A 25,605-nucleotide genomic window follows, 5' to 3' on the forward strand; every position below is an offset into this window, starting at 1 on the left:
TATAGCTGCAAAGGGGGGACCGACTCCATATTAATGCCCATGATTTTGGAATGAGATGTTTGACGAGCAGATATCCATGGTTCCGTTGAGAATAGTTGTATGGCAAAACTGCAGATATTTAGCAAATTAGAACAATTTCAGCAATTGAATGATGTTACCCAATTTGAAACGCTGCTCTCTGTGGCTGCGGATCAGGAAGAATCAGTCTCTGGTCAGATAGGTCTCTCCTCTACTTTGGATCCACTAAATTGAATCAAATTGAACTAATATATTGGACACATACACACACACATTAACGCATAATCAATCACTCATCACAGAGAATAACTGGAACAACCTGTGTGATTCTTTATAACATCATATGATAGCAGGAAATCAACAATGGAATCGCGCTGTGACTGGGTCAGGATGGTGAGAGAGAGAAAAAGAGTGAGAAGATACATGAAAACATAATGAAAAGAGCGAACACAAGAGAAAGAGAGATATAAAGGGAGAGAGAAATGGGGGATAAAGAGAGATAGAGAGAAAGGGAGAGAGAAAGGGGGATAAAGAGAGATATAGAGGGAGAGAGAAAGGGGGGAGAAAATACATAGACAACGAGAGAGTAAATAATACAAGAGTAAATAACAAAAGAGTGAGAGAGGGAATGGTAAAGGTGAGATAGAGAGAGAGTTCATCAAAGAAAGAAATGGAAAGAGATGGTGACAAGACAAAGAGACAGAGATGGAGAGAGAGAGAGGGAGAGAGGGAGAATGACAGGGTGCTCAAGTGCTCCGGGCGTAAGCACTGCTTGGTTCCAGACTCTATTAGTGAAAATACCATGGTGTCCCAGAGGACACTGGTTTGAGCATACAGCCACCGGGGCCGGTGGGGACGATGCCAGGGGAGCCCAGCCACACAGGGTAATTGTCGAGTGTCTGGAGTGATGTCCCTGCTAAGGCTGTAGGCCATATTTCACCAGAATGAGACAAGGGGTCCCTGTGCTGACTCTCCCTTTCTGTCTTTCTCACTCTCATTCAGTTTCTCGATGTTCACTCTCTTCCCTTTGACCCTCTGTTGTTTTCCTTTCTGTCTCTCTCATTCTCATTCAGTTTCTCGATGTTCCCTCTCTTCCCTTTGACCCTCTGTTGTTTTCCTTTCTGTCTCTCTCATTCTCATTCAGTTTCTCGATGTTCCCTCTCTCCCCTTTGACCCTCTGTTGTTTTTCTTTCTGTCTCTCTCCTTCTCATTCAGGTTCTCGATGTTCACTCTCTTCTCTTTGACCCTCTGTTGTTTTTCTTTCTGTCTCTCTCCTTCTCATTCAGGTTCTCGATGTTCACTCTCTTCTCTTTGACCCTCTGTTGTTTTCCTTTCTGTTTCTCCTTTCTTTTTCCATCTTCTCCTCACAGTACCTCCACTCTCTCTCTTCCTCTCTCACTCTATTTCTCTCTCTCTTCCTCTCTCACTCTATTTCTCTCTCTCTTCCTCTCTCACTCTATTTCTCTCTCTCTTCCTCTCTCACTCTATTTCTCTCTCTCTCTTCCTCTCTCACTCTATTTCTCTCTCTTCCTCTATCACTCTATTTCTCTCTCTCTTCCTCTCTCTCTCTATTTCTCTCTCTCTCTCACTCATTCTATTTCTCTCTCTCTCTTCCTCTCTCACTCTCTCTCTCTTCCTCTCTCACTCTATTTCTCTCTCTCTTCCTCTCTCACTCTATTTCTCTCTCTCTCTCTCTCTCTCTCTCTCTCTCTCTCTCTCTCTCTCTCTCTCTCCATAAGTAGTACAATATTTGTATTCTCAATTTCCATTCTCTGTAACCCAGTACTAAAGCAGGGATAGGAGTCAGGTGCATCTATCGCAGATGCATCTTATGTAGAATGGAGACACAGAGGAAGATCCTATAGAACACTCTTGGAACAAAGGGTTCCAAAAGGATTCTTCAGCTGTCCCCATATGAGAACCCTTTTCTATTCCATGTAGAACCCTCTGTGGAAAGGGTTCTAGATGGAACCAAAAAGGGTTCTTCAAAGGGTTCTCCAATCGAGACATTTGAAGAACCCTTTTAGTCTCTGGATAGTACCTTTTTTTTCTAAGAGTATATTGACTCCGGTTAACTACTTCAAATTCCTAATCACTGTATACAACAATGACTTCTATCCAACATTATGACGCTCAGAAGGTCAAAGTGCCATTATAATCCTATAATGGTTGTGGTGAGAATGGAAGGGATCACTGTCGCTACCTTGCTCTCCAACCAACGTGCATGAATTTAGGAGCAAGCTAAAGGAGAGAGGAGATTCAGACACTCTTGGAAGACTACAGAATGAAATTAAAAAAGCTTATTCATTGTTAAAAGTACAAGAGACTTAACAAAAAATATTTTTTATTTAATTTAATTCCATTGTCTTCCAAGAGTTTCTAGTGGTTATGTCATCGTGTCACTGATGCCATTGGCAGATAATCTCTTTATTAATACTTGATTGCTGGGATGATTATGACTCTTATGGATTCTGTCTTCAGTAGGCACTAGAGGGATGGTTGATATGTGAATGTCCCAGCATGGTTTCTCATTGTCTTAATCTTCTGTAGCTAATACAAAACAAACATTGTGTGGAATCAGTGGGAAGATGACCTTCTCTGATTGGGTCGTTGAGCTGGGGGTGTGGCTGGAGGGAGAGCGATAATGATTGTTACAGCACTACCTTGGAAACAGTGGTGGGCAAAGCCGTAGTTATGAAATGGTAATTGTACACCTGACAAGGAGAAATTTAAGATGGAAGAACAAAATGAAGAATGTTGGATATAGAAGGTGGTGAGAGATGTACACATCTATCAGGGCTCAGGCTAAGACCCGGAGGCAGATACTACGAGTCTCAGAGTTTATTTCAGTACAAGTGGCAGGCAATCGGTAGGTCAAGGCAGGCAAAGAGTCATAATCCAAATCAAAGTCAGGCAGGGTCAGGACAGCAGGCAGGCAGGGTCAGGACAGCAGGCAGGCAGGGTCAGGGCAGCAGGCAGGGTCAGGACAGCAGGCAGGCAGGGTCAGGGCAGCAGGCAGGCAGGGTCAGGACAGCAGGCAGGGTCAGGACAGCAGGCAGGCAGGGTCAGGGCAGCAGGCAGGCAGGGTCAGGACAGCAGGCAGGCAGGGTCAGGACAGCAGGCAGGCAGGGTCAGGACAGCAGGCAGGCAGGGTCAGGGCAGCAGGCAGGGTCAGGACAGCAGGCAGGCAGGGTCAGGGCAGCAGGCAGGCAGGGTCAGAACAGCAGGCAGGGTCAGGACAGCAGGCAGGCAGGGTCAGGGCAGCAGGCAGGCAGGGTCAGGACAGCAGGCAGGCAGGGTCAGGACAGCAGGCAGGCAGGGTCAGGACAGCAGGCAGGCAGGGTCAGGACAGCAGGCAGGCAGGGTCAGGGCAGCAGGCAGGCAGGGTCAGGGCAGCAGGCAGGGTCAGGGCAGCAGGCAGGGTCAGGAAAGGCACAAAGGCCAAAACTGGGATGACTATAAAAAGCAACAAAAAGATTGCACACAGGGAACACACTGGTGGGACAAGACAAACTGGCAACATGAGGTAATTGGAGACACCTGGAGGGGGTGGAGACAATCACAAGACAGGTTACACAGATCAGGGTGTGACAAAATCACCTGTGTTTGGAGTTATGTGCCACCATCTCTCTCTCTCTCACTCACTCCCTCACTCTCTCTCTCTCTCTTTCTCTCTCTCTTTCTCTCTCTCTCTTTCTCTCAAATTCAATTCAATTCAATGGGCATTATTGGCATGGGAAACAAAAGTTTACATTGCCAAATCAAGTGAAATAGATAATGAACAAAAGTGAAATAAACAATATAAAATGAACAGTATACATTACACTCACAAAAGTTCAAATGAATAGTCATTTCAAATGTCATATTATGTATATATACAGTGGTGTAACGACGTGCAAATGGTTAAAGTACACAAGTGAAAAATAAATAAACAAATATAGTTTGTATTTACAATGGTGTTTGTTCTTCACTGGTTTCTTTCCTTGTGGCAACAGGTGACACATCTTGCTGCTGAGGTATTTCACCCAGTAGATATGGGAGTTTATCAAAATTGGATTTGTTTTTCAATTCTTTGTGGGTCTGTGTAATCTGAGGGAAATACATGTCTCTAATATTGCCATACATTTGGCAGGTTAAGAAGTGGAGCTCAGTTTCCACCTCGTTTTGTGGGCATTGTGCACATATCATGACTTCTCTTAAGAGCCAGGTCTGCCTACGGTGGCCACTCTCAATAGCAAGGCTTTGCTCATTGAGTTTGTACATAGTCAAAGTTTTCCTTAATTTTGGGTCAGTCACAGTGGTTAGGTATTCTGCTTAGGGCCAAATAGCATTTTCACTTACTCAATTTTTTTGTAAATTCATTCCAATGTGTCAATATGTTTTCGTTTTCTCATGATTTGGTTGGGTCTAATTGTGTTGCTGTCGTGGGGCTCTGTGGGTTCTGTTTGTGTTTGAAAAACAGAGCCCCAGGACCAGCTTGCTTAGGGGACTCTTCTCCAGGTTAATGTCTCTGTAGGTGATGGCTTTGTTCTAGACGGTTTGAGAATCGCTTCCTTTCAGGTGGATGTAGAATTGAAAGTCTCTTTTCTGGATTTTGATAATTATGGGGTATCAGCCTAATTCTGCTCTGCATGCATTATTTGGTGTTTTACATTGTACACAGAGGATGTTTTTGAAGAATTCTGCATACAGAGTCTAATTAGCATGTCAGCTATGTGGAAGTTACCTGTGCCCTGATGTTTAGGCAAAGATATACATTGTTTTGTGTGCTCTAAGGAAATTTGTCTAGATGGAATTTGTATTTTAGGTCCTGGCAACTGGACATTTTTTGGAACACCATTATTTTTCTACTACTGAGATTTCCTGTCAGGGCCCAGGTCTGACAGAATCTGCGCAGAAGATCTAGGTGCTGCTGTAGACCTTCCTTGGTTGGGGACAGAAGCACGAAATCATCAGCCAACAGTAGACATTTGAAATCAGATAGTAGGGTGACTATTCTAGTGCCCTCACCAATTCGTTGATTTATATGTTGAAGAGTTTGGGGCTAAAGCTTCATCCCTGCCTCACCCCTCGGCCCTGTGGAAAGAAATGTGAATGTTTTTTTGCCAATTTTAACCGCACACTTGTTGTTTGTGTACATGGATTTTATAATGTTGTATGTTTTCCCCCCAACATCGCTTTCTATCAATTTGTATTGCAGACCCTCATGCCAAATTGAGTCAAAAGCTTTTTTGATGTCAACAAAGCATGAGAAGACTTTGCCTTTGTTTTGGTTTGTTTGTTTGTCAGTTAAGGTGTGCAGGGTGTGAATACATGGTCTGTCGTACGATAATTTGGAAAATACCCAATTTGACATTTCCTCAGTACATTGTTTTCACTGAGGAAATGTACGAGTCTGCTTTTAATGATAATGCAGAGGATTTTCCCAAGGTTACTGTTGAAGCATATCCCACGGTAGTTATTGGGGTCAAATTTGTCTCCACTTTTGTGAATTGGGGTGATCAGTTCTTGGTTCCAAATATTGGGGCGCCAGAGCTGAGGATGATGTTAAAGAGTTTTAGTATAGCCAATTGGAATTTGTGGTCTGAATATTTGATCATTTCATTTAGGATACCATCATCCCCACAGGCCTTTTTGGGTTGGAGGGTTTGTATTTTCTTCTGTAGTTCATTCAACGTAATTGGAGAATCTAGTGTGTTCTGGTAGTCTTTAATAGTTGATTCTAAGATTTTGTATTTGATCATGTATATGTTTTTGCTGTTTGTTCTTTGTTATAGAGCCAAAAAGATTGGAGAAGTGGTTTACCCATACATCTCCATTTCTCCGTTTTCAAATCAAATGTTGTAGTCACATGCGCTGAATACAACAGGTAGAGACAGGTGAGGGACCTTACAGTGAAATGCTTACTTACGAGCCCCTAACCAACAATGCAGTTAAAACAATTACGGATAAGAATAAGAAATAAAAGAAACAAGTAATTAAAGAGCAGCAGTAAAATAACAATAGCGAGTCTATATACAGGGTGGTACCGGTACAGAGTCAATGTGTGGGGTCACTGGTTAGTTGAGGTAATATGTACATGAAGGTAGAGTTATTAAAGTGACTATGCATAGATGATAACAACAGAGAGTAGCAGCGGTGTAAAAGAGGGGGAGAGCGGTGGGGGGGTAATGCAAATAGTCTGGGTAGCCATTTGATTAGATGTTCAGGAGTCTTATGGCGTGGGGGTAGAAGCTGTTTAGAAGCCTCTTGGACTTGGAGCACTTGGCACTTGGTGCTCTGGTACCGCTTGCCTTACGGTAGCAGAGAGAACTGTCTATGACTTGGGTGGCTGGAGTCTTTGACAATTTTTAGGGCCTTCCTCTGAAACCGCCTGGTATAGAGGTCCTGGATGGCAGGAAGCTTGGCCCCAGTGACATATTGGGCCATTTGCACTACCCTCTGTAGTGCTTTGCGGTCAGAGGCCGAGCAGTTACCATACCAGGCAGTGATGCAACCAGTCAGGATGCTCTCGATGGTGCAGCTGTAGAACCTTTTGAGGATCTGAGGACCCATGCCCAATCTGAGTGGGAATTGGTTTTGTTGTGCCCTCTTCACGACTGTCTTGGTGTGCTTGGACCATGTTAGTTTGTTGGTGATGTGGACACCAAGGAACTTGAAGCTCTCAACTTGCTCCACTGCAGCCCTGTCAATGGAAATGGGAGCGTGCTCGGTCCTCGTTTTCCTGTAGTCCACAGTCATTCCTTTGTCTTGATCTTCGTGTTCTTTGTTTAGTGTGTTTCAATTTTCCCAAAAGTGGTTAGATTCTATGGGTCCTTCAATTATGACAGGGTAGCCTAGTGGTTAGAGTGTTGGACTAGTAACCGGAAGGTTGCAAGTTCAAACCCCTGAGCTGACAAGGTACAAATCTGTCGTTCTGCCCCTGAACAGGCAGTTAACCCACTGTTCCTAGGCCGTCATTGAAAATAAGAATTTTTTCTTAACTGACATGCCTGGTAAAATAAAAAATAAAAAATAAACATTGAGCTGATTTCTGATGTGCTGTTCTTTCTTCTTCCATAGTGTTTTAGTGATTCACCACAGTGAAGGAGTAGGCTCAGGTTTTCTGGGTCTCTATTTTTTTTACTGGATGGGATTCTCAATTTCTTTCTTAGGTTTTTGCAATTTTTTTGATAGGGAAATTGAGAAGTCAAATACTGTATATGCATATTCTAGCATCTTGTCCTGACAAAATATCCCGTTTACTACGGGAACGTCCAAAAATACTGCCCCGTGGTCACAAAAGGCTAACAAGGGTTGAATTTGTTGTTGCCTAATTGTTTTTTAGTAGCTTTCCACATAACTTTCCATCCATCAATAGCGTTTCTTAATATTATTCAGTTCCTTTGGCTTTGATGTCTCGTGATTGAGTATTGCTCTGTGCAAGTAGACTGTGATTTTACTGTGATCTGACAGGGGTGTCAGTGGGCTGACTGTGAACGCTCTGAGAGAATTTGGATGACATCAATGATAAAGTATTGTACAGTACTACTGCAAACAGATGAGCTAAAATTGTACGTACCGTAGGTGTACCTACCCACTGAGTCCCCTCGAAGCCTGCCATTAACAACATACATACCCAGCGTGCGACAGGGTGGCATATGGGGGAGGGAACCCTGTCACCTTCAGGTAGGTGTTTGTCCCCTTGTTTGCTGAGGGTGTCAAGTTCGTGTCCAGTTTAGGTGTTGACAGTGTATTCTGAAAGTATTCAGACCATTTGACTGTTTCCACATTTTGTTATGTTGCAACCGTCTTCTAAAATTGCTTAAATCATTGTTTTCCTTATTAATTTTCACACAATAACCAAGAATGATAAAGCAAAAACAGGTTTTTAGAATTTCTGCAAATTTATGAAAATAAAAAACTGAAATATCACATTGACTTAAGTATTCAGACCCTTTGCTCAGTACTTTGTGGAAGCACCTTTGGCATAGGTCTGATCTGAGGGGTTCTAAATGGGGTGTGGGCATGGTTGGTTTGGGGTTTATTGATTGGTCTGTCTGTCTGTCTGACTCTCTCTTTTGCTTTCTCTTTGTCTCTATCTCGCTCTCTCTCTCTGACTCTCTTTCTCTCTGATTCTTTCTCTCTTTCTCACTCTCTCTCACTCTCTCTCTTTCTTTCTGTCTCTTTCGCTCTCTCTCTCTCTCTCACTTCCCCTCTACCCTTCATCTCTATTTTCCCATCGTCCTTCTCCCTTTCTTGAAAGTGCCTCCTTTCTGTTTTGTTACCTTTCTACACAATTACTGGCCCACTTTCTTACTCTTAACCATCTTCCCGCTCCATTTGCGCAAACCTGCGCACACACACACACGCACAAGCATGCACATGTACACACACACACACATTCTCCCACTATTTCTCATTTAGTCCCAGAGAAAAGTGTGTGTGTGTGTGTGTGTGTGTGTGTGTGTGTGTGTGTGTGTGTGTGTGTGTGTGTGTGTGTGTGTGTGTGTGTGTGTGTGTGTGTGTGTGTGTGTGTGTGTGTGTGTGTGTGTGTGTGTGTGTGTGTGTGTGTGTGTGTGTGTGTGTGTGGTGGCTAAGGTCTAAGGAGCTGTGTTATGATGGACTGCTGTTCGACATTGCCCGAGGAGCAGTTCCGAAGTCTTTCTGGGAAACTGCTATAATGTGCTTCACATTGTATGGGAGGGAGGGGGGGGGGTGAAAGCATTTGTAAGTGGATAGATATTTACACACACACACACAAAGACTTTCATCACACACTTACAGCCCACCTGAAGTGAAGTGTATGATTGCTATTTTTTCCACTGAAAGATCCTTGTCAGTCAGAAACACTCTTTATTGATGCCATATGAGCATTTTAACAGGCCTGAAATCAGTTGTTATCGAGAGGGAACGTACGGATTGGACAGCTAGTGGGATTTGAAACGGAACAGGGCTTTGAAGGGACTTTAGAAAGTGCTTACTTTGACCTCAGACATGGTTGTGTATTTTGTATAGCTCAGCACTGGTTTATTGCCATTGGTTTACTGTGTGTGTGGTTCTGAGTTTACAGCATTGTTGCAGTGAGCTATTGCTTTACTATCAGCCTGGGTGGCAAGGGGAGATTGCTGCTCATTTTCATTGCCTTGTTAAAGACGCAGTGTGTACCAAATGGCACCCTATTCACAATATAGTGCACTACTTTTGACCAGGACCCGTTGGACTCTGGTCAAATGTAGTGCGCTGTATAAGGAATAGGGTACTATTTGGCACGCACACACAGGGCATTCGTGAGTTCCTGTTCACAGGAAATCACTCTCTGCATTCGTTCTCTCTCACAGTGCCTTCAGCACCAAGCACTCAAATGTCAAAGAAATGAAAGAAGTGTGAGAATATGCAGCAGTGTATTTCCTCAACGCATGGAGGAGAACTGTATTCCTGTTGAAGATCACAAGACGGATGATGAGGATGATGATGATTTTTTAATGATGCCATTGGTATAATTTTATAGAATTGAATATTGCTGATCTGCTCTGAAAGATAGTGCTGACAACAGTGATGATGCAGATTTAATTTGTAATAAAAAAAAATAATATGTTGCCTTGATTTAACTAGGCAAGTAAGTTATGAACAAATTCATATTTACAACGACGGCCAAACCCAGACGACGCTGGGCCAATTGTACGCCGCAGTATGGGACTCCCAATCACTGCCAGATGTAATACAGTCTGGATTCGACCAGGGACTGTAATGACGCCTCTTGCACTGAGATGCAGTGCCTTAGACCTCTGCGCCCCTCGGGAGCAATGATGTGTGAAGATGCTGAAGGAAGCAGGTTCAAAAGTATCTATATCCACTGTAAAACGAGTCCTATATCGACATAACCTGAAAGGCCGCTCAGCAAGGACGAAGCCACTGCTCCACAACCGCCATAAAAAAGCCAGACTACGGTTTGCAACTGCACATGGGGACAAAGATCATACTTTTTGGAGAAATGTCCTCTGGTCTGATGAAACAAAAATGGAACTGTTTGGCCATAATGACCATCGTTATGTTTGGAGGAAAAAGGGGGAGGCTTGCAAGCCGAAGAACACCATCCCAACCATGAAGAATGTGGGTGCAGCATCATGTTGTGGAGGTGCTTTGCTGCAGGAGGGACTGGTGCACTTCACAAAATAGATGACATCATGAGGGAGGAAAAAGATGTGAATATAGTGAAGCAACATCTCAAGACATCAGTCAGGAAGTTAAAGTTTGGTCGCAAATGGGTCGTCCAAATGGACAATGACCCTAAGTATACTTCCAAAGTTGTGGCAAAATGGCTTAAGGACAACATAGTCAAGGTATTGGAGTGGCCATCACCTCAATGCCATAGAAAATTTGTGAGCTGTCACGACTTCCCCCGAAGTCGGTCCCTCTCCTTGTTCGGGCGACGTTCGGCGATCGACGTCACCGGTCTTCTAGCCATCGCCGATCCACTTTTCATTTTCCATTTGTTTTGTCTTGTCTTCCCACACCTGGTTTCAACTCCATTAATTACATGTTGTGTATTTAACCCTCTGTTCCCCACATGTCCTTGTCAGGTATTATTTATTGTAAGTGCTTGTGCACGTTATGTCTGGGGTTTTTGTCCCATTGTATATATTGTTTTTGTTCAAGGTGATTTTTATAATTAAACTGATCCGTTGTAACACAGTCTTTGCTCTCCTGCGCCTGACTTCTCTACCGCCAGTACGCACACCACATGAGCAGAACTGAAAAAGTGTGTGCGAGCAAGGAGGCCTACAAACCTGACTCAGTTCCACCAGCTCTGTCAGGAGGACTGGGCCAAAATTCACCCAACTTATTGTGGGAAGCTTGTGGAGGCAACCCGAAACGTTTGACCCAAGTTAAACAATTTAAAGGCAATGCTACCAAATACTAATTGAGTGTATGTAAACTTCTGACCCACTGGGAATGTCATGAAATAAATAAAAGCTGAAATAAATAATTATCTCTACTATTATTCTGACATTTCACATTCTTAAAATAAAGTGGTGATCCTAACTGACCTAAAACAGGGAATTTTTACTAGGATTAAATGTTAGGAATTGTGAAAAACTGAGTTTAAATGTATTTGGCTAAGGTGAATGTAATATTCCGACTTCAACTGTAGTTGGCCTGAACAGCACCAGCATTCTCATTAACATTATACTTGCTATGACTGTAATATGTCGTTGTTAATCTACCTTAGTTGAATACACTGACAGCCTTGAGTCTTCTTGGGTATGACGCTACAAGCTTGGCACACCTGCATTTGGGGAGTTTCTACCATTCTTCTCTGCAGATCCTCTCAAGCTCTGCCAGGTTGTAACAAAAGCTGAAATATATCACTCTGCTATTATTCTGACATTTCACATTCTTAAAATAAAGTGGTGATCCTAACTGACATAAGACAGGGAATATTTACTAGGATTAAATGTCAGGAATTGTGAAAAACTGAGTTTAAATGTATTTGGCTAAGGCGTATATAAACTTCTGACTTCAACTGTGCTTGGGTTACACTTTACGCAGGCATTTACACAGGCAGGACAATTCTGATATTTTTTTCATTAATTGGTCTTGGGACCAATCAGATCAGCTCTTAAAAAGATCTGATGTGAAAAGATCTGATGTGATTTGTCAAAAGACCAACTGGTGGAAAAAATATCAGAATTGGGCTGCCTGTGGGGGCAGCCATATATGCTTTTACACAAAGTACAGGAGGACATTGTCATATCCATAGAACAGGACTCCTTCTCAGGCTCCTAAACTGAGTTAGATGATGGTTTGATGATAACAGGTGATGTCAGATGGTGGTAATGCCAAGTATTGGTGATGCCAAGTATTGGTGATGCCAGGTGATGGTGATGCCAGGTGATGGTGATGCCAGGAAATGGTGATGCCAGGAAATGGTGATGCCAGATGATGGTGATGCCAGATGGTGGTGATGCCCGGTAGTGGTGATGGCAGGTAATGGTGATGCCATGTAGTGGTGATGCCAGGTGATGGTGATGCCAGATGGTGGTGATGCCAGGTTTTTGGGGATGCCAGTTATGGGTGATGCCAGATAGTGATGATGCCAGGCCAGGGTGATGCCAGGTGATGGTAATGCCAGGTGAATGCCAGATCCTCACTACGACCTCTCTACCATTTCCATAATGCAGTCATGCAGGTCACATTGATCAAGAAGCAGCCAGTTCTGAAATGCATCTTTTAAATCCAAAAATGTGTCATTCAGCTGAGGAGGAGGAGGATGATAATGATGATGAAGACTCTTGCCACTAGCTCCCCTCTGTACCTCATCTGCTGTTAATGTAATAGAACCACACCTGTCATTCATTCCCCACCCAGGTATCAGTAGTCCACCTGTTGAAGACAGTGCGTCTGCTCCGGCTGCTGCGTCTCCTCCAGAAGATGGACCGGTACTCCCAGCACAGCACTGTGGTGCTCACCCTGCTCATGTCCATGTTCGCCCTGCTGGCCCACTGGATGGCCTGCATCTGGTACGTCATCGGCAAGAAGGAGATGGAGGCCAACGCCTACTCCTGGGACATCGGTGAGTGGTGGGAGCGGCTATTTCTGTCTGATCAGGGATTTGGGGCATCACATCAGCGAGCAGCTTGTTCTGACTTGGAGGAGAGGAGGGAGGGGGAAAGTAGATGTCAGGAAGAGAGTTGGGAGGGTGAGGGGTGAACATGTCAGAGAATGGATCAGGGGTATGGTGGGCATCGCATCGGTAAGTGGCTAGTTCTGTCTGGAGGGGTTCAGGGATGGGATCAGTCACCTGGCTAGAGACCATGGACATCAATGAATGAGCCGGACATCGGTGAGCAGCTAGTTCTGTCTTAGAGCTCAGGGGTGGGGCTGACATTTGGTGAGTGGGTGTTTTTGGTTGGTAGTGTCAGCTGGTTTTCGCAGCATATCATGGCTTATGTGTGTTTTGTGTTTGGCTAGCCTATATTAGCTTTCCAGCAAGCATTTCTCTCTGCAGTTTTAATGGCTGTGTTGATTATTTTATTGATTTAAGTGATTTCTAGCGAGACCTTTGTTACATATGCTATAACATATTCATGGGGAATTGAATGTGACTGGGGAAAAAACATGTCCTGCTTTTATTTGTTTCTGGGGTTATGATTGACAGAGTAGAATAGTCCCACAGTAATGATTAGTCATCGGCCCAAACTTCCCCTGAACTCCTCCAGATCCAACACATAATGAGGCCTCTAGGGCTGATCCTCACTGAGTATCGATGAGCCAGGTGCTGTTCTCAATTACCTCTACCTGACGTCTCCAAACTGATTCTGGGTCAGTATTGATGGGGCCATGAGAAGCTGATGCTTTTTTCCCCAATTAACTCAGCCTCGGTGTCATAAAATGATCTGAGGTCAGTAAATCAGGGCTCCCGGATTAATGTGCTCTATCCCAATTACGGTATTCTAACGCTGATCCCACGTCAGTGTCAGGAGCTCTGTGAGAGAGGTATATCCAATTACCATTCTTCAGTGTCTGGTGGAGGTCTCAGGGGCCTGATGACTATCTCAACACTCACGTCACAGATAGAACCTGACCTAGGATCAGTTTTGGTTCTCAGGTACTTGCTATGGATTGGATTGCTATGGGATGGATTGGGACCAGAAATGATCCTGGTTGTTTCTAACACCACATTATTTTCCAAATGATGATCATTCTGTACAAAACCCCCAATTTAGACTGGCCCACCGGGCTTCAGATGGACCAGCCCATCTGGCATTTTCCCAACGTGCCCTATGTCCAGTCCGTTTCTACCTGCTATTACTCCAGTTTGTATGTTAGGCATCCAGGGCTCTGGATACAGTGGAGACAGCTCAGAGAAGCTATATTGTTGACTCCAATTTTGGGCTCCAATTATGTTATATGTATTTACATAGCGAGTGCAAGGCTCTGGGGAAAAGCAGTAAACCACAGAGGGAATAGGGAGACATTTAGAACAAAGCCTCACAAGAATGATTGGAGAAAGTTTCTACCACATTCCTTACACTTCTTCTACATCATGAGAGGGAGTGTACGAGAGAAGAGTTGAGAATTGGAACAAAGCCTGTATTTCCCTCCCTCCTCTCTGTCTCCAGGCTGGCTCCATGAGTTGGGGAAGCGTCTGGAGTCTCCCTACAACCCCCTGGGGGAAGTGAACGGGACGGGGCTGAGCGGTCCCTCTCTGAGGAGTGTCTACATCGCTTCTCTCTACTTCACCCTGTCCAGTCTGACCAGTGTGGGCTTCGGCAACGTGTCGGCCAACACCGACGCGGAGAAGATCTTCTCCATCTGCACCATGCTCATCGGAGGTAGGGGAGACACACACAAGTACACATACACACATCACAATTCATGCATGTAAAATGTGACTGCCAGGCAGATAGTTCTATTTAGTTGATGGTCATCATTTTTGTTATGTCTGGTTTCATCTAGTTGTACTGTGATAAAGACTAAAGTGGCTGATCAGTTGGTTTGGACCAGTTTTATCTGGTTCAAACCAGAGACGTGAACTGGTTTTGGGGCAGAGGGTTTAAATGAGGTCACAGTGGCAAGTGTTCTCCCTCTGGATGTTCATGAGTCTGGATGTGGTAAATGTCCCCGACTGCCTGGGGGCAATCACACGCACGCTCACACACACACACACACACAGGGAGGATAGAGACATAAGGGGTGTGTGTGTGTGTGTGTGTGTGTGTGTGTGTGTGTGTGTGTGTGTGTGTGTGTGTGTGTGTGTGTGTGTGTGTGTGTGTGTGTGTGTGTGTGTGTGTGTGTGTGTGTGTGTGTGTGTGTGTGTGTGTGTGTGTGTGTGTGCGTCCCATGCCTCATCTCCCCTGTCTCCCCCCAGTGTTTATGAGATGAAAACAAAGACCTAGCCAGCCCAGATAGAGTCTGGTATAGGTCAGACCTAGTGTGTACAGTATATAGGGGAAATTGAGTTATTATCCTCGAGTAAATCTTTTTCTTCTCTTCACTCAATCTCATGCCCCACCTCTCAATCTCATGCCCATCCAACTCCCAATTGAACCCTCCAAACAACCCCCAACCCCAATTTTACTCCCACACTCTAACCCCAAACCAATATCATGCCCACCCCATCTTCCAATTTCATGCCCCTGCAAATCCTAATTGAACCCCCCAAAACCCTGCTTCCCTCCCTCCCCCTCTAGCGTTGATGCACGCCCTGGTGTTTGGTAACGTGACGGCCATTATCCAGCGGATGTACTCTCGCTGGTCCCAGTACCACACCCGCACCAAGGACCTGAAGGACTTCATCCGAGTCCACCACCTGCCCCAGGGCCTCAAACAACGCATGCTGGAATACTTCCAGACCACATGGTCCGTCAACAACGGCATTGACTCCAACGAGGTGATTCAACTAATCAAGGGCTTGATGATTACTTTGATTGTAGACAATTAAGAGACTTGGCTGAAAATGTGGAGAGAGAGAGAGAAAGAGAGAGAGAGGGACTGAGACTCACTGAGACAGAGAGACAGATACGTAGGTAGACCAAGAAAAAGATAGAGACAGAAGCTGAGTGAGAGACAGTGGCCAATCATGCCTCGAGAGATGTTTGCCTGTGAGACACATAACAGAACAGAGGAAAGCATTCATATAGGATAGGGAGATGAATCACAGATGTATGAATTATAGATAGGCCTGTTGATTAAAGTGGGCCTCTGTGGGCTGATGACTCATTGATCTTTTCTGCTCAGCACTTTTCTGTTATATGCTGAAACAGAGACTGACCTACATTGTGTGTCAGGGATGATTAGATGTTGGAGAGATTGATTACTGTGATAGTAATGTAGCTGGTGCTTTGTGATGGGAACAATAGTGTGAAGGAGAGTTCTCAATATAGGGTCTGGGCCAGTATTCATGAAGCGTCTCAAAATCTAGGATCAGATCCCCTCTGTCCATTCAACACAATCTGTAAAGATTCCTCCCCACTCTGCTGAAAAGTTTTTTCTCCACTTTGCCATACATGAGTAATGGTTAAGAGCGTTGGGCCTGTAACCTAAAGGTTGCTGGTTCAAATTCCTGAGCCGACTAGGTGAAATATTTATCGGTGCCCTTGAGCAAGGCACTTAACACTTAATTTCTCTGACTAAAATGACTAAAATATATGTACATTATTTTTTAATTGTGATTTATCAGGGGCTGCTGCAGCAACTTCAGCCCCACCACTTCCCAAGGCTATGCCCAGTTGTGGCGTATCAAAAGTTCAATTAGCTCCATGCAGCACAGCCTAAAGTCAACACAACTTACTGCAAAACACTTGCAATATTTTCACCAAAGTGCCTTCATTCAAAGTGGCCTGATACATGCTGATGTTTGGTGACATCATTACTTTTTATTTATTTACCTGACCCTTTTAACTTTTATTTAACCAGGAAGTCCCTTGAGGTGAATAATAGAAATAAAAAGTCAGGAGAAAACTGACCAAGATAACAGTTTAGAGTCAACTACAATCATTCCATGGCTGTCAATCTCTCTCCCTCTTTCCTCATTCCCTTCCCCTCTCCTCTTCCTTTCTCTCTTCTTCTCCCTCTCCCCTCCCTCTTGCTCTCTGTCCACCTCCCCCTCCCCTCAGTTGCTGAAGGACTTCCCAGATGAGCTGCGCTCTGACATCACCATGCACCTGAACAAGGAGATATTGGAGCTGTCTCTGTTTGCCTCGGCCAGCAGGGGGTGCCTGCGCTCCCTGTCCCTGCACATCAAGACAACATTCTGTGCCCCTGGGGAGTACCTGCTGCGCCAGGGGGACGCCTTGCAGGCCATCTTCTTTGTCTGCTCTGGGTCCATGGAGGTGCTGAAGGATGGCATGGTGTTGGCTATACTGGGTGAGACATGGTGTTGGCTATACTGGGAGGGAGGGATGGAGGGAGGGATGGAGGGAGGGAGGGAGGGAGGGAGGGCGGGCGGGCGGGCAGAACGGTAGGCAGGCAGGCAGGCAGGCAGGCAGACATACAGAGACAAGCAGACAGACAGACAAGCAGGCAGGCAGGCAGGCAGACAGACAGACAGACAGACAGACAGACAGACAGACAGACAGGCAGCCTCCCTGCCAGACAGTCTGTCTGTCTGTCTGTCTGTCTGTCTGTCTGTCTGTCTGTCTGTCTGACAGGCAGGGAGGCAGGGAGGCAGGGAGGCAAGGAGGCAGGGAGGCAGGAAGGCAGGGAGGCAGGCACAGACAAACAAACAGACAGACAGAATCCGAGTCCATTGTTGGAACACTTTGTGATGCTACTTGTCTGATTCCATCCCAACAGGCCACCTGTGGATCATAGTTTCCATTGTCGGGCGGAATCTACAGTCCTCTGTCACCTGTCACTCCCATGAGTTATCCATCCATTCCATTCACCATGAAAACCCCTGTTCTTTATGACAGCTACTGTGTCTGACCTCCAGCTGTATGATGGCGTCTGACAGAAAGACCATCTACACTTCTCTATATTTTTCCTCTCTTCAATTTAAGGAGCTTTATTGGCATGGGAAATATATGTTTGCATTGTCAAAGCAAGTGAAATAGATAATAAACAAAAGTGAAATGATTAATAAACATGAACAGTAAACATTACACTCACAAAAGTTCCAAAAGAATAAAGACATTTCAAATGTCATTATGCCAATATACAGTGTTGTAATGATGTGCAAGTAGTTAAAGTACAAAAGGGAAAATAAAAAACATGAATATAGGTTGCATTTACAATGGTGTTTGCTCTTCACTGGTTGCCCTTTTCTTGTGGCAACAGGTGACAAATCTTTCTGCTGTGATTGCACACTGTGATATTTCACCCAATAGATATGGGAGTTGATCATTTGATTTGTTTTCAAATTTGTGGGTCTGTGTAATCTGAGGGAAATATGTGTCTCTAATATGGTCATCCATTTGGTAGGAAGTGCAGCTCATTTTGTGGGCAGTGTGCACATAGCCTGCCTTCTCTTGAGAGCCAGGTCTGCCTTCAGCGGCCTTTCTCAATAGCAAGGCTATGCTCACTGAGTCTGTATTAATTATTTCCAATGTGTCAAGTAATTATCCTTTTGTTTTCTCATGATTTGGTTGGGTCTAATTGTGTTGCTGTCCTGGGGCTCTGTGGGGTCTGTTTGTGTTTGTGAACAGAGCCCCATGACCAGCTTGCTTAGAGGACTCTTCTCCAGGTTAATTTCTCTGTAGGTGATGGCTTTATGGAAGGTTTGGGAATCGCTTCCTTTTAGGTGGTTGTAGAATTTATTTGGCTCTTTTCTGGATTTTGATCATTAGCGGGTATTGGCCTAATTCTGCTCTCTGTGCATTATTTGGTGTTTTACGTTGTACACAGAGGATATTTTTGCAGAATTCTGCATGCAGTCTCAATTTGGTGTTTGTCCCATTTTGTGAATTCATGGTTGATGAGCGGACCTCACAACCATAAAGGGCAATGGGTTCTATAACCAAATCAAGTATTTTTAGCCAGATCCTATTTGGCATGTCGAATTTTATGTTAATTTTGATGGCATAGAAGGCCTTTCTTGCCTTGTCTCTCAGATCGTTCACAGCTTTGTGGAAGTTACCTGTGGCGCTGTTGTTTAGGCCGAGGTAGGTATCGTTTGTGATCTAGGGTTACGGTGTATAAAAGGAATTTGTATTCATGATCCTGGCAACTGGACCTTTTTTGGGAACACCACTATTTTTGTCACAGAGATTTACTGTCAGGGCCCAGGTCTGACAGAATCTGTGCAGAATATCTAGGTGCTGCTGTAGGCCCTCCTTGGTTGGGGACAGAAGCACCAGATCATTAGCAAACAGTAGGCATTTGACTCCAGATTCTAGTAGGGTGAGGCTGGGAGCTGCAGACTATTCTAGTGCCCTCACCAATTCGTTGATATATATGTTGAAGAGGTTGGGGCTAAAGCTGCATCCCTGTCTCACCCAGTTGCCCTGTGGAAAGAAATGTGTGTTTTTGGCCAATTTTAACCACACGCTTGTTTGTGTACATGGATTTTATAATGTTGTTTTTCCCCAAACATGTATCGATGTACGATGAGAGTCAGGAAGCAAGTTCAGGGAGTGAATACATTTAATAAATAAATGAACAAAACAAGAACCACAAACAGCACACCGATGTGAAACAGCAACAATGACAACTCGGGAAGAAACCAAAGGGAGGGACATATAAAGGGCATGTGATCAAGGAGGTGATGGAGTCCAGGTGAGTGTCATTATGCTCGTACCGCTGGTGACAGGTGTGCGCCCTAACGCGCAGCCTGGTGACCTAGAGGCGGGAGAGGGAGCATAACACCACTTTCTATCAATTTGTATATCAGGCCCTCATGCCAAATTGAGTCAAAGGCTTTTTTTAAATCAACAAAGCATAAGAAGACTTTGCCTATGTTTTGGTTTGTTTGTTTGTCAATTATGGTGTGCAGGGTGAATACGTGGTCTGTTGTACAGTAATTGGTAAAAAGCCAATTTGACATTTCCTCATTTCATTGTTTTCTTTGAGGAAATGTACGAGTCTCCTGTTAATGATAATGCAGAGAATTTTCCCAAGGTTGCTGTTGATGCATATTTTTTTATTTAACTAGGCAAGTCAGTTAAGAACAAATTCTTATTTACAATGACGGCCTAATGGGGAACAGTGGGTAAACTTTCTTGTTCAGGGGCAGAACGACAGATTTTTCCAAATGTTGAGGTGCCAGAGCTGAGGATGATGTTAAAGAGTTTAAGTATAGCCAATTGGAATTTGTGATCTGTATATTTGATAATTTAATTTAGGATACAATCAACGCCACAGGCCTTTTTGGGTTGGAGGGTTTTATTTTGTCCTGTAGTTCATTCAATATAATTGGAGAATCCACTGGGTTCTGGTAGTCTTTAATATTTTGATTCTAAGATTTGTATTTGATCATGTATATGTTTTTGCTGTTTGTTCTTTGTTATAGAGCCAAAGAGATTGGAGAAGTGGTTTACCCATACATCTCCGTTTTGGATAGATAACTCTTTGTGTTGTTTGTTTTGAGTTTTACAGTTTTCCCAGAAGTGGTTAGATTCTATGGATTCTTCAAATACATTGAGCTGATGTCTGACTTGCTGTTCCTTCTTTTTCCGTAGTGTATTTCTGTATTGTTTTAGTGATTCACCATTGTGAAGGTGTAGGCTCAGGTCTTCTGGGTCTCTATGTTTTTGGTTGGATAGGTTTCTCAATTTCTTTCTTTTTACATTCTTCATCAAATAATTTGTCATTGTTATTAATTTTCTTACATTGTCTGCTTGAAATGTTTAGATTTGATAGGGAGGTCAAAAATATTGTTTAGGTTTTCTACTGCCAAGTTTACCCCTTCTAGAATGGATTGAATTTGTTGTTGCCTAATAGTTTTTTTGGTAGAATTCCACACTCTTTTCCTTCCATCACATTTCTAATATTATTCAGTTCCTTTGGCTTTGATGATTGAATATAGCTCTGTTCAAGTAGAGTTGGATTTTGCTGTGATCAGATAGGGGTGTCCCTGGACTGTTTGTGAACACTTTAAGAGACTCTGGGTTGAGGTCAGTGATAAAGTAGTCTACAGTACTACTGCCAAGAGATCAGCTATAGGTGTACCTACCATAGGAGTCCCCTCGAAGCCGACCATTGACTATGTACATACCCAGCGTCCGACAGAACTGCAGGAGTTGTGACCCTTTTTTTGGGTGATGTTGTTGTAGTTGTGTCTAGGGGGGCATATGGGGTAGGGAATGCTGTCACCTCCAGGTAGGTGTTTGTCCCCCTGTGTGCTGAGGGTGTCGGGTTCTTGTCCAGTTCTGGCATTTAGGTCACCACAGACCAGTACATGTCCCTGAGCCTGGAAATGGTTGATCTCCCCCTCTAGGATGGAGAAGCTGTAATTGTTAAAGTATAGGGATTCTATTGGGGGGGATAGGGTTTGGGTTAGGTAGCACACAGGAGGACATTTTCTCTCTAGAAATCATTTCCTCAAGCCAGATGTAACATGTTCCTGTTTTGACTGATTTAATAGAGTGTGTTAGGTCTGCTCTATACCAAATTAGCATACCCCCGGAGTCTCTTCCCTGTTTCACACCTGGTAGTTTGGTGGATGGGACTCTGTAACCTAGAGGGTAACCAGTGGGTCCATCTTCTTTATACCATGTTTCTTGTAGGATTACAATGTCTGTATTGCCAATTTCTTTGATGAAGTCTGGGTTCCTGCTCTTTAGGCCAAAGACAGATGACCTCAGACTTTGTATATTCCAGAATGAGACAGTAAAATCTTTGTGTTCTATAGTGTCTAGTGTTGTTTTTGTGTGGTTTAGGCCCGGACCATTACAGTGGGAGTGAGCAGAGCATGTTGAGCATCTGATACATACCTCTTAGGTCACAGGATAGGGGCTTGGGGCTTGGGGGGGTGTAATAGTGGGGGTTGGGCCTGTTGCTCTGCTCACAGCCTGGGCATATGTCCTGCTGACATTGAGGTCCTTGCCACAGGGTCGGTGGGCATGAGCTGGGCAGAAGGGGCATAGGTCTGATATGGGGGGGGGGGGGGTGCTACCGTTCAGGGTGATGTCCTTCAGGGTCCTGGCAAAAGTTGGGATTGCTGCCTTGTAGAGGTAGACCTGGGAATAAAGGCTGTTCAAGTCCAGGGTGGAGTGGTGGGCCAGGTAGGCATTAGGTTTAAGGCACAGTCTTGTGAAATGCTTGAATTCACCCGCTGTATGGAGATAACCACTTGTTCGTTGGGGAAAGTGGAAGAAGCTTTTTCAATCACTCCCTTGAGTGCTGTTGCCACCTTTTCCTGCTTGGCCATCAGGTCATTTGTGCATGTGTGAATTATGATGTTGCTGGGAGACCCTAGTCTGTCCTCTGACAACAGCTCCAGGGCATGCTTAGTGTTTGGGCACCAGAGTTTAGCCACTTTGTGTTTGGTAAAAAGTGTATGTATGAATGTATTTGTCATTTGAGTCAGTGAGGAGCACAATCTCTGGCTTTTGTGTGTCCTCGATGGATGTGGGGGGCTGTTAGGAGGGGGTGGGGTCTATGGGGTTGGGTACTGTGTTGTTTATCCCATTGTGGTGTTGAGGTTGTGGTCTGGGTCTGGGGTGAGCTGTTCTGCTGGCTTGCCTGTGGGGGTGTTCTGATCACTGTAACACCTTAGCTCTATGACCTCGTCCTTCAGTGTCATGTGTGCCTCTAAGTTCTCTCATCTCAGTCCGTAGAGCAGCAAGCTCGCTCAGACAGCTGTCCATCTCCACCTTCTGCACTCTGGGTCTTGTTGGGGGGGTGTTGTGCTGGTCTGGTTTGATCTGTATGAATTCCGTGGTCTAGCTCTGAGCTCCACCATGTCTCTCTCCAGCTCTGTGAATGTATCCCTCTCAATGATGGAGGAGCAGTGCAGTTGTGGGACCCGGGTGTGGGTGGGTGACTGTCCTCTTCTGCAGGACAGTTTGAAGAGATGTGATCAGACTCACTCAGTGTGGGGGAGTTGTCACAGAGAGATCAAATCAAATGTTATTTGTCACATACACATGGTTAGCAGATGTTAATGCGAGTGTAGCGAAATGCTTGTGCTTCTAGTTCCGACAATGCAGTAATAACCAAAGAGTAATCTAACCTAACAATTTCATAACAACTACCTTATACACACAAGTGTAAAGGGATGAAGAATATGTACATAAAGATATATGAATTAGTGATGGTACAGAGCAGCATAGGCAAGATGCAGTAGATGGTTTCGAGTACAGTATATACATATGAGATGAGTAATGTAGGGTATGTAAACATATAAAAGTGGCATTGTTTAAAGTGGCTAGTGATACATGTATTACATAAAGATGGCAAGATGCAGTTGATGGTATAGAGTACAGTATATACATATGAGATGAGTAATGTAGGGTATGTAAACATTATATTAAGTGGCATTGTTTAAAGTGTCTAGTGATATACATTTTTTACATCAATTTTTCCAATATTAAAATGGCTGGAGTTGAGTCAGTATGTTGGCAGCAGCCACTCAATGTTAGTGGTGGCTGTTTAACAGTCTGATGGCCTTGAGATAGAAGCTGTTTTTCAGTCTCTCGGTCCCTGCTTTGATACACCTGTACTGACCTCGCCTCCTGGATGATAGCGGGGTGAACAGGCAGTGGCTCGGGTGGTTGTTGTCCTTGATGATCTTTTTGGCCTTCCTGCGACATCGGGTGGTGTAGGTGTCCTGGAGGGCAGGTAGTTTGCCCCCGGTGATGCGTTGTGCAGACCTCACTACACTCTGGAGAGCCTTGTGGTTGTGGGCGGAGCAGTTGCCGTATCAGGCGGTGATACAGCCCGACAGGATGCTCTCGATTGTGCATCTGTAGAAGTTTGTGAGTGCTTTTGGTGACAAGCCAAATTTCTTCAGCCTCCTTAGGTTGAAGAGGCGTTGCTGCACCTTCTTCACCACGCTGTCTGTGTGGGTGGACCAATTCAGTTTGTCTGTGATGTGTACACTGAGGAACTTAAAACTTACTACCCTCTCCACTACTGTCCCATCGATGTGGACGGGGGGTGCTCCCTCTGCTGTTTCCTGAAGTCCACGATCATCTCCTTTGTTTTGTTGATGTTGAGTGTGAGGTTATTTTCCTGACACCACACTCCATGGGCCCTCACCTCCTCCCTGTAGGCCGTCTCATCGTTGTTGGTAATCAAGCCTACCACTGTTGTGTCGTCCGCAAACTTGATGATTGAGTTGGAGGCGTGCATGGCCACGCAGTCGTGGGTGAACAGGAGAGGGCTCAGAACGCACCCTTGTGGGGCCCCAGTGTTGAGGATCAGCGGGGTGGAGATGTTGTTACCTACCCTCACCATCTGGGGGCGGCCCGTCAGGAAGTCCAGTACCCAGTTGCACGGGGCAGGGTTGAGACCCAGGGTCTCAAGCTTGATGACGAGTTTGGAGGGTACTATGGTGTTAAATGCTGAGCTGTAGTCGATGAACAGCAATCTCACATAGGTATTTCACTTGTCCAGATGGGTTAGGGCAGTGTGCAGTGTGGTTGCGATTGCGTCGTCTGTGGACCTATAAGCATATTGGAGTGGGTCTAGGGTGTCAGGTAGGGTGGAGGTGATATGGTCCTTGACTAGTCTCTCAAAGCACTTCATGATGACGGAAGTGAGTGCTACGGGGCGGTATTCGTTTAGCTCAGTTATCTTAGCTTTCTTGGGAACAGGAACAATGGTGGCCCCCTTGAAGCATGTGGGAACAGCAGACTGGGATAAAGATTGATTGAATATGCCCGTAAACACACCAGCCAGCTGGTCTGCGCATGCTCTGAGGACGCGGCTGGGGATGCCGTCTGGGCCTGCAGCCTTGCAAGGGTTAACACGTTTAAATGTTTTACTCACGTCGGCTGCAGTGAAGGAGAGTCCGCAAGTTTTGGTAGCGGGCCGTGTCAGTGGCGCTGTATTGTCCTCAAAGCGAGCAAAGAAGTTGTTTAGTCTGTCTGGGAGCAAGACATCCTGGTCTGCGACGGGGCTGGTTTTCTTTTTGTAATCTGTGATTGACTGTAGACCCTGCCACATATCTCTTGTGTCTGAGCCATTGAATTGTGACTCTACTTTGTCTCTATACTGACGCTTAGCTTGTTTGATTGCCTTGCGGAGGAAATAGCTACACTGTTTGTATTCAGTCATGTTTCCGGTCACCTTGCCCTGGTTAAAAGCAGTGGCTTGCGCTTTCAGTTTCACGCGAATGCAGCCATCAATCCACGGTCTCTGGTTTGGGAATGTTTTAATAGTTGCTGTGGGTACGACATCGCCGATGCACTTGCTAATAAACTCGCTCACCGAATCAGCGTATTCATCAATGTTGTTGTTTGACGCAATGCGGAACATATCCCAGTCCATGTAATCGAGGCAATCTTGAAGCGTGGAATCAGATTGGTCGGACCAGCGTTGAACAGACCTGAGCGCAGGAGTTTCCTGTTTTAGTCTCTGTCTATAGGCAGGGAGCAACAAAATGGACTTGTGGTCAGCTTTTCCGAAAGGAGGGTGGGGAAGGGCCTTCTATGCGTCGTGGAAGTTAGAATAACAATGATCCAGGGTTTTACCAGCCCTGGTAGCACAATCGATATGCTTTTCCTTCTGTGCTTTCTCTTTGATCCCGTAAAAATAATGGAACTGTATGAGGATGCCCTGCACCATTACTGTCCCAGACTTGTACACGTTGACAGAGGTTGTTTCAATTTTCTCAATGTCTAGTATTCTGAGTTTCCACCCTGGGCCAATACCCTCTCTCTGTACCATGCCAGGGGATGTGTGGAAAATGAAGTTGCTTATGTTCACCTCTTTATAGCAGTCAGAAAATAGTTTCTCTGGATTCTCCTTGAGGAGCTTTTTTTGTACTTATTCCTTGTAGTGTTTTATTTATATCCATGGGGTACTGTATTGTAATAACCTCTGGACAGAGTGAAGCCATGGGGGCTTCAAAGGCCTCTGCATTTGGGTGGGTGTGGGGGCTGTGAAACCCCCCTGCCATTGGTAGTCTCATTGGTTTTCACACCTCTCACTTCACAGTTCAGTGCAAATTGAAGCTGTTCTGTCCTAGCTTGTTAGCTTAGTAAACTTATTTACATA

General features: G+C 44.8%; 1 protein-coding gene across 1 annotated transcript in view; it reads left to right on the forward strand.

Annotated features, from left to right (window-relative positions):
- The window catches only part of LOC135549619 (potassium voltage-gated channel subfamily H member 8-like), a 132,337-nt gene that overhangs the window by 53,871 nt on the left and 52,861 nt on the right, over window positions 1-25,605 (forward strand). The window contains 4 exon segments of the mRNA XM_064979745.1: window positions 12,370-12,574; window positions 14,124-14,336; window positions 15,195-15,394; window positions 16,620-16,869. Of these exon segments, the coding sequence (XP_064835817.1) occupies window positions 12,370-12,574; window positions 14,124-14,336; window positions 15,195-15,394; window positions 16,620-16,869 (868 nt within the window).

The sequence above is a fragment of the Oncorhynchus masou genome, chromosome 12 (assembly GCF_036934945.1).
Source record: "Oncorhynchus masou masou isolate Uvic2021 chromosome 12, UVic_Omas_1.1, whole genome shotgun sequence".
Taxonomy (NCBI): Eukaryota; Metazoa; Chordata; class Actinopteri; order Salmoniformes; family Salmonidae; genus Oncorhynchus; species Oncorhynchus masou.